Source organism: Anser cygnoides, chromosome 29 (genome assembly GCF_040182565.1).
Source record: "Anser cygnoides isolate HZ-2024a breed goose chromosome 29, Taihu_goose_T2T_genome, whole genome shotgun sequence".
Classification (NCBI taxonomy): domain Eukaryota; kingdom Metazoa; phylum Chordata; class Aves; order Anseriformes; family Anatidae; genus Anser; species Anser cygnoides.
The window spans coordinates 2,971,531-2,980,669 of record NC_089901.1 but is presented as its reverse complement, the minus strand read 5'-3'; the positions used below and the strand labels follow the sequence as shown (position 1 = coordinate 2,980,669).

General features: G+C 63.6%; 1 protein-coding gene across 1 annotated transcript; it reads right to left on the bottom strand.

Annotated features, from left to right (window-relative positions):
* Positions 1 to 2,396: 2,396 nt before the first annotated feature.
* CAPNS1 (calpain small subunit 1) lies at positions 2,397 to 8,816 on the bottom strand. The gene is given in 13 exon segments (XM_066984688.1): positions 2,397 to 2,620; positions 3,502 to 3,560; positions 4,470 to 4,568; positions 4,571 to 4,585; positions 5,638 to 5,716; positions 6,481 to 6,549; positions 6,669 to 6,733; positions 7,036 to 7,093; positions 7,762 to 7,850; positions 7,971 to 8,008; positions 8,627 to 8,701; positions 8,703 to 8,777; positions 8,779 to 8,816. Coding segments are annotated over 13 exon segments (771 nt in total). The 5' UTR covers positions 8,802 to 8,816; the 3' UTR covers positions 2,397 to 2,593.
* Between the last annotated feature and the right edge of the window lie 323 nt (positions 8,817 to 9,139).

Here is a 9,139-nt window from a genome sequence, read left to right as displayed (position 1 = left end):
CCTATAGAACCCCCATCCTGCTCCTATAAAGACCCTATAGAGCCCCCATCCTGACCATATAGAGACCCCATAGAGCCCCCATCCTGCCCTTACAGAGATCCTATAGAACCCCCATCCTGACCCTACAGAACCCCCCATCCTGCCTCTATAAGGACCCTATAGAGCCCCCATCCTGACCATATAGAGACCCCATAGAGACCCCATCCTGCCCTTATAGAGACCCTATGGAGCCCCTACAGAGACCCTACAAGGGCCCCTTCCTGCTCCTATAGAGAAATGCCCCCGCCCCAACCTCACAGCCCCCTGTAGGCCCCATATTCCCCTATAGACCTCATACCCTCCCCATATACTCCTTGAGCTTCTCAGTTGCCCCCTCGTACCCATATCCCCCAGGGCTCCTATAGCAGCTGTACAATCCATAGTACACCCCTAGTCCTTACACCCCCCCCTAGCACCCACATGCCCTATACCCCCCATAGCACCCTATGCTATACTGCTTATACTCTCTATCACCCATATGCCCTTTATCCCCTATAGCATCCTAAACTCATATCCACTCGTATCCCCTATAGCACCTCATACTGCTTATTATCCCCACAGCACCCGTATGACCCCCTAAAGCACCCTATACTCCTTACATCCCCTAGAGCACCCTATATCGCTTACACCTCCTGTAGCACCCATAAACATTCTATCCCCTATAGCACTCTGTATGTTCTACAGCACTCTATACTCCTTATACCCTCCCAAATACCCTATACCCTATATAGTACTCCCACCCCCCTATAGCACCCTACAAACCTTACACACCCCCAAATACCCTATATCCCCTCAAGTACCCCCCCACTATAGAACCCTACACACCTTATACCCCCCATATACCATATACGCCTATAGTACCCCCACTCCCTATAGCACCCTACACTCCTTATACCCTCCCAAATACCCTATATCCCCTATAGTACCCCGTCCCCTATAGCACACTATATTCCTTATACCCAAATACCCTATACTCCCTATAGCACCCCACCCCCTATAATACCCTATACTCCTCATACCTCCCCCAAATACCCTATATCCCCTATAGTACCACCACTCCCTATAGCACCCTACAAACCTTATATACCTCTAAATACCCTGTATCCCTTATAGTACCCCCACCCCCTATAGCACCCTATGCTCCTTATACACCCCCAAACACCCTATACCCCTATAGCACCCCCACCCCTATAGCACCCTATACTCCTTATACCCCTCCAAACACCCTATACCCCTATAGTACCCCCACCTACTATAGCACCCTATACTAATACCCCCCAAATACCCTATATCCCCTATAGTAGCACCACCCCCTATAGCACCCTATGCTCTTTATACATCCCCAAATACCCTATGCCCCCTGTAGTACCCCCACCTACTATAGCACCCTATACTCCTTACATCCCCCAAATATCCTATACTTCCCATAGAATCCCCACCCCCTATAGCACCCTACACTCCTTATACACCCCCAAATACCCTATATCCCCTATAGTACCACCACCCCCCTATAGCACACTATACCCCTATAGTACCCCCACCCCTATAGCACCCTATACTCCTTATACTCCCCCCAAATACCCTACACCCCTATAGTACCCCCACCCCTATAGCACCCTATACTCCTTATACACCCCCAAATACCCTATACCCCTATAGGACCCCCATCCCCTAGAGCACCCTATACCCCTATAGGACCCCCACCCCTATAGCACCCTATACTCCTTATACCCCCCAAATACCCTGCACCCCTATAGGACCCCCATCCCCTAGAGCACCCTATACCCCTATAGGACCCCCATCCCCTATAGCACCCTATGCTCCTTATACACCCCCAAATACCCTATACCCCTATAGGACCCCCATCCCCTATAGCACCCTATACCCCTATAGGACCCCCATCCCCTATAGCACCCTATGCTCCTTATACACCCCCAAATACCCTATACCCCTATAGGACCCCCATCCCCTAGAGCACCCTATACCCCTATAGGACCCCCACCTCTATAGCACCCTATACTCCTTATACCCCCCCAAATACCCTGCACCCCTATAGGACCCCCATCCCCTATAGCACCCTATACCCCTATAGGACCCCCATCCCCTATAGCACCCTATACCCCTATAGGACCCCCACCCCTATAGCACCCTATACTCCTTATACCCCCCCCAAATACCCTGCACCCCTATAGGACCCCCATCCCCTAGAGCACCCTATACCCCTATAGGACCCCCATCCCCTATAGCACCCTATGCTCCTTATACACCCCCAAATACCCTATACCCCTATAGGACCCCCATCCCCTATACCCCCATAGCACTCCTGGAGCCCCCCCAAAACAAACAAAGGCACCGTATAGGGTCGGTAGCTTTACTGTGGGGGGGCTGCGCCCCATGGCACAGCTGGGGGGGGGAGGGGGAAGGGCCCCTATAGCACCCATAGGGAGGGGGTACAAAATGGGGTGCGCGGGGGGGGGGCGATGCCAATGGGGGGGTGCTGGGGGGGGGTCACGGTTGGGGGGGGGGTCCGGGCCCCAAATCCATCGCAGGCGCTTCAGGAGTACATGGTGAGCTGCAGCCACTGCGGAGAGAACCGGGGGGCTATAGGGGGCCTATAGGGTACGGGGGGGGGGGCGCACAGGGCCCTACGGGGGCTGCGGGCACCCTCAGGGGCGTTTTGGGGATCCCTGGGGGGTTTGGGGGCACCCTGGGGGATCCAGGATGCCTCTATAGGGCTGATGGGCCACTCCCAAGGGACCCTATAGAGTCGCCTATAGAAGGGGGAAGCCTATAGCGGGGGGATGCTGTAGGATTGGCGTCCCCCTAAAGGCATTTGGGGTTCAGGGCCACCCCAAAGGGGTCTGGGGGGCTCCATAGGGACTGCCCCCCCCCCCCCCAGGGGGACTCCTGCTGCTCCATAGAGGCTGGGCTCTATAGGGGTCTGCAACGCCCCGTAGAGAGCTGGGGGCCCCTATAGGGGTGAGAAGCTTCCTAAGGGGATTTGGGGGGGGCCCCCAACGGGGCTCTGCCAGGATTCGGGGTCCTCACAAGGAGGAATTTTGGGGTCCTGAAGGGGATTTGGGTCGCTCTCCAGGAATTTCGGGAGACCCTATAGGGACTATGGAGCCTATAGGGACTATGGGGAGCCTATAAGGATTTTGGGGAGCCTATAAGGATTTTGGGGAGCCTATAAGGATTTGGGGCAACTTTTGAAAGATTTAGGGTTCTCCAAGACCTGCGGCACAGCACGGACAGCGGGGCAACCCTATAAGGGGGGGATGGCTCCGGGGACTTGGGGTGCTCCCTGGGGATTTAGGGTGTTCTATAGGGGCCTGGGGTGCTCCATAGGAGCTCGGGGGCTGGTGGGGCAGCGGGGGCGGTTTTGGGGGGCCACCTCCTCCCCCAGTGCCAGGGACACCCCAAAATGGGACTGGGGGGGGGGGGCGGTGGCCCCAAACCCACCTCCTGGAGGCTGACGCGGATCTGCCCGCTCCCGTCCCGGTCCAGGGACTTGAAGGCACCTGGGGGGGGGACCCCAAAATCATGGGGGGGCCCCAAAACCTGGGGTCACCACCCTGAGCCCCTCCCCCCAAACGTATGGACACTCCCTGGGGACCCCAAAAAACGGAGGGGTCCCCAAACATTGGGGGTCCCCGATAAATCGGGGGGATCCCCAATAATTTTGGGGGGTCCCCAATAACCCTGGGGGATCCCCGATAGCTTTGTGGGGTCCCTGATAGGTCTGGGGGTCCCCAAAACTTTGCAGGTTCCCCCAATAACCCGGGGGTCCCCAAAATATTGGGGGGTCCCCAATAATTCTGGGGGGCCCCATCCACCCACAGGTCCCCAATAACCCTGGGGGTCCCCAATAACCTCGGGGGTCCCCAATATTTCTGGGGGTCCCCTATAGCCCCGGGGGGCCCCAATAACCATGGAGGGTCCCCAATAATCTGGGGGGTCCCTAATAGTCCTGGGGGTCCCCAATAATTCTGGGGGGTCCCCAATAATTCTGGGGGTCCCCACCCCCTAGTCCTGGGGGTCCCCAATATTTCGGGGTGACCTCAATATCTGGGGGGGGGTCCCATTAACCCTAGGGGGGACCCCAAAACTTGAGGGGGTCCCCAATATTCCCACAGATCCCCCAAACCTGGGGGGTCCCCATTAGTTTCGGGGGGTCCCCAATATTGGGGTCCCCAATATTTCGGGGGTGACCTCAATATCTGGGGGGGGGGTCCCATTAACCCTAGGGGGTCCCCAAAACTTGGGGGGGGGGGTCCCCACTATTCCTGCACATCCCCAAAACTTCGGGGGGGGTTGTCCCCGATATTCCCGCAGATCCCCCAAACCTGGGGGGTCCCCAATAGCTCGGGGGTCCCCGACAGCTTTGGGCGCCCCCAGGATCGGGGGTGCCCCCCCCGGGCCCCCCTTACGGAACATGGCGTCGAGGCGCACGAGGCAGCTGATGAAGTTGTCGAAGTCGAGGTTCCCCCCCTCGTCCCCGTAGCGGCGCCCCAGCACCGCCCAAAGCTCGGGGGCAGCCGGAAACCTGGGGGGGGGCGGGGGGGGGCACAAAAATACCCACATTGGATCCCCAAATCCCTGCACCCCCCCCCAAAAAAAAAGAAAGTCCCCCCCCAAAATGCCCCCAAACCCCAAATGGTCCCCAGCTGCCCCCCAAGAACGCCCCCAGCCCCCCAAACCCCGACCCCCCATGTCCCCCCCAAAATCCCCCCAAAACACGACCCCCCCAGCCCCCCAGTTGCCCCCCCAGCCCCCCATTAACCCCCAAGCCCCCCATTTACCCCCCACCCCCTATTACCCCCCCCAGCCCCCCCTTTTACCCTCCCAAGCCCCCCATTTACCCCCCAACCCCCTTTTACCCCCCATTAAGCCCCCAGCCCCCCATTTACCCCCCAACCCCCCCCATTTACCCCCCCACCCGTTACCCCCCAGCCCCACCTTTTACCCCCCAAGCCCCCCATTTACCCCATTTGCCCCCATTACCCAATTAACCCCCCAGCCCCCCTTTTAGCCCCCAAGCCCCCCATGTACCCCCCAGCCCCCCATTACCCCCCCCCAAGCTCCCCCATTTACCCCCCCCAAGCCCCCCATTTCCCCCCAGCCCCCCGTTACCCCCCCATTACCCCCCAGCCCCCCGTTACCCCCCCAGCCCCCCATTACCCCCACCCCCCCATTTACCCCCCACCCGTTACCCCCCCAGCCCCCCTTTTATCCCCCCAAGCCCCCCATTTACCCCCCCCATTACCCCCCCATTACCCCATTTACCCCCCAAGCCCCCCCCTTTTACCCCCCCAGCCCTCCATTTACCCCCCAGCCCCCTGTTACCCCCCCAAGCCCCATTTACCCCCCAAGCCCCCCCTTTTACCCCCCACCCCCCGTTACCCCCCTTTACCCCCCAGCCCCCCATTACCCCCCCATTTACCCCCCCATTTACCCCCCAGCCCCCCGTTACCCCCCCAAGCCCCCAATTCCCCCCCATTACCCCCCACCTCCAACCCCCAGCTGCCCCCAACCCCCCAAACACCCCCCCCAATCGCCGCCCCCCCCCCCCCCCAAAATTTGCCCCCCCCCCCCGACCTGCGGCCTCGAAGGCCCCCGGCAGCTCCTGGACCCCGATGGTCCCCGAGCGGTCGGTGTCGAACTGCTTGTACACGACCTGGGGGGGGGGGGGGCACGGGGGTCGGGGGGTCCCCAAAACCAGGGGGGTCCCCAAAACCGGGGGGGGTCCCCAAAACCGGGGGGGGTCCCCATCTGCACCCCCCCCCCCAAATTGCACGCCCCTAAATGCCCCCACTCCCCTTTTCCTCGGTGCCCTGCTTCATTTTGGGGTCCCCCCCCCCAAGGGTTTTCTTGTGACCCCCCTAAAAAAAATTAGGGGGCTGGGGGGGGGCACATTAATGCCGGAGGGTTTGGGGGGGGCAGATGTTTGGGGTTCCCTCTATGTCCCCCAAAACATTTTGGGGTCCCTGTGCCCCCCCCCAGATTTGAGGTCCCCCCAAATTACGGGGTCCCACCTGGATTACGATGCCCCCCTCGATTATGGGGTGCCCCCCCCGGATTATGGGGCGCCCCCCCCGATTATGGGGTTCCCCCCCAGATTACAGGCTTCCCCCTCAAATTTTGGGGGTCCCGCACAGATTTCGGCCTCCACCCCCGGATATGGGGTCACCCCCCATTTGGGCCCCCCCCCCCAAATAAAAATTCTGGGGTCTCCCCCCCTGATTTGCGACCCCCCCAAAAAAAAAAAATTCGGGGGCCCCCCTGGCTGATGGGATCCCCCGAAATTACACACCCCCCCCCCCCCCAGATTTCACAGCCTGGATTTTGGGTCCCCCCCATTTTGGGTCCCCCCCCATTATGGGTTCCCCCCCCCCCCAATGTGTGACCCCCCCCCCGAATTTTGGGGTGCCCCCCCCCCACCTGCCACTTCTTGATGTTGTTCCACAGGTACTTGAACTCCTCGAAGCCCAGCTTCCCCGTCGTGTCGCTCTGGTTTGGGGGGGTCAAGGAAAAAAAAAAAAGGGGGGGGTGGGGGGGCACGGACCCCCCCCCCCAAGCCTCCCGCACCCCAAAACCGCCCCCCCGAGCCCCCCCCCCCCCGAGGATACGTCCATCACGGCCACCATGCTGCGGCACGTGTCCAGGCCGAACCCGTCCGTCTTCAGGTCGGGATCTGTCCGGGGGGGGGGCACAAAAAAATAAAAAAGCATTTTTGGAAGCTCCCCCCCCCCAGTTTTAACCAAAATCGGGAAATTTCGGAGATTTTCCCAGCTCCCCCCCCCCCCCCCAGCTCGTTTCTTGTGGGGATTCTCTAGTGGCTACTATAGGGTTGTGCCCCCCCCCCTCCCCCCCCCATTACCCAGTGGTGTGAATTTCGGGGGGGGGACACACTGATGTGAATTTGGGGGGGCCACCCCCATGCCCCCTCCCCCCCGGGGGGGGTCCCAGTTTGGGGGGGGGGGGACGGACACTTACGGCGCGTGACCACCTTGTTGAGGATGTTCATGAGCTCGGTGGGGCTCACCTCCATGTCCTGCCGGAAACGGGCGTGGGGGGGGCACCAGGACCCCCCCCAAAAAATCCCCCCCAAGTCCGTCCCCCCCCCCAAAAAATCCTCCCCCCAGGGGCCCCAAAGCTGGGGGAGCGATGGGGAGGGGGCACCCAGGGGACCCGCTGGGGGCTCGGGGGTGTTGGGGGGGGGCACAGAGGGGCTGGGGGGGTCGTGGGGTGGGGGGGGGGCGTAGTTTGGGGGGGGTCCTGGGCTGGGGGGGGCGCAGTGGCCCTGGGGGGGCAGTGGCACTGCGGGGGGGGGCAGTGGGATCCAGGCAGGGGGATCTCATGGATCTGGGGGTGCAGGGGGATCTTGGGGGGTCGTGGGGGGATTGGGGGGAGCAGAGGGATTTTTTTTTGGGGGGGGGGGGCCAGGATGGTGGGGGTGGGTCCTGGGGGGGGGGAGGATGGTGGGGGTCCTGGGGGGGGGGGGAGGATGGTGGGGGGTCCTGGGGGGCCAGGATGGTGGGGGGGTCCTGGGGGGTCCCAGGGAGGGGGAGGGTGATGGGGGGGGGGGCTGGGAGAGAGGAGGGGTCCTGGGGGGGGTGCTCAGGAGGGACTTTGGGGGTGGGGGGGGAGTCGGGGGGTCCCAGGGGGCGTCCCGGGGTGGGGGGGTCCCGGGGTGGGGGGGGTCCCGGGGGGGTCACTCACGTCGCCGGCGAGCTGGGTGAAGAGGCGGCGGAACTGCCGCACCTCCTCGCTCTCGTTGGGGTCCACCATGGAGATGTGGGTGCGGGGGGCTGGGGGGGGGGGGGGGCACGGGGGGGTCAGGGAGGAGGCGGCGGGGGGGCACCGGGACCCCGGCCCCGCCCCCCCGCAGGTTGGGGGGCCGGGGAGGGGGATCGGGGGTCAAAGGGCACTTACGGGGGGCTCGGGGTTATACTGGGCGGCCGCTTCGCTGCGGGGGGGGGGGGGGGCACAGGGGGGTCACCGGTGTCACCCCCCCAAGTGTCACCCCCCAAGTGTCACCCCCCCCCAAAGTGTCACCCCCCCTTGTCACCCCAGTGCCACCTCCATGTCCCTTGGTGCCCCCCTTGTCACCCCCCACAGCCCCCCCGCCCCCACGTCCCCCAGTGCCCCCCCAGTGCCCCCCCAGTGTCCCCCCCCAATCCCCACCCCCCCCATCCCCAGGACCCCCCCCCCAAGCTCCTCCACCCCATTCCCCCCCCCACAAAGCCCCCCCCCACTGCCCCCCAACCCCGTCGCCCCCCAAAAGCCCCCCATTGCCCCCCCAAGCCCCCCCATTGCCCCCCAAAGCCCCACCCCACCCCATTGCCCCCCCAAAGCCCCCCATTGCCCCCCCAAGCCCCCCCATTGCCCCCCCCATTGCCCCACCCCATCCCATTGCCCCCCATTGCCCCCCCATTGCCCCCCAAAGCCCCCCATTCCCCCCATTGCCCCCCCCAAACCCCCCCCCATTGCCCCCCATTGCCCCCCAAGCCCCCCATTGCCCCCCAGCCCCCCCCCACCCCATTGCCCCCCCAAAAGCCCCCCCCCCCATTGCCCCCCCCCTCACCTGATGGCGCTGATGACGCCCCCCAGGATGCCCATGGCCCCCCCGGCTCCTCCGCCGCGCCCCCCGCGCCCCCCCGCTCAGCAGCCCCCCCAGCACCGAGCCCAGGCCCGCCGGGAGCCCCCCGCCGCCGCCCCCGCCTCCCCCGCCCCCCCAGCAACCCCTTCACCAGGAACATGGTGCCGCGGGGGGGGGGGTTACTGGGAGCACTGGGAGGGTACTGGGAGCACTGGGAGGGTACTGGGAGCACCGGGGGGTACCGAGAGTGCTGGGGGTTACTGGGAGCACTGGGGGGTACTGGGGGGCTCCTGGGGGGTACTGGGAGCACTGGGAGCACTGGGAGGGCTCCCGGGGGTTACTGGGAGCACTGGGAGCACTGGGAGCGGCTGGAAGAGAGCAGAGCGCGGCGTTAGGCGGCCCCGGAACCGCCCCCCCCCTCCGTGCCCCCCCGCCCGCCCGCTGCCGGTTTCCGGGTCCCGGGGCTGAGTCACGGAGCCGCGGGGGGGGGCCCCGGGC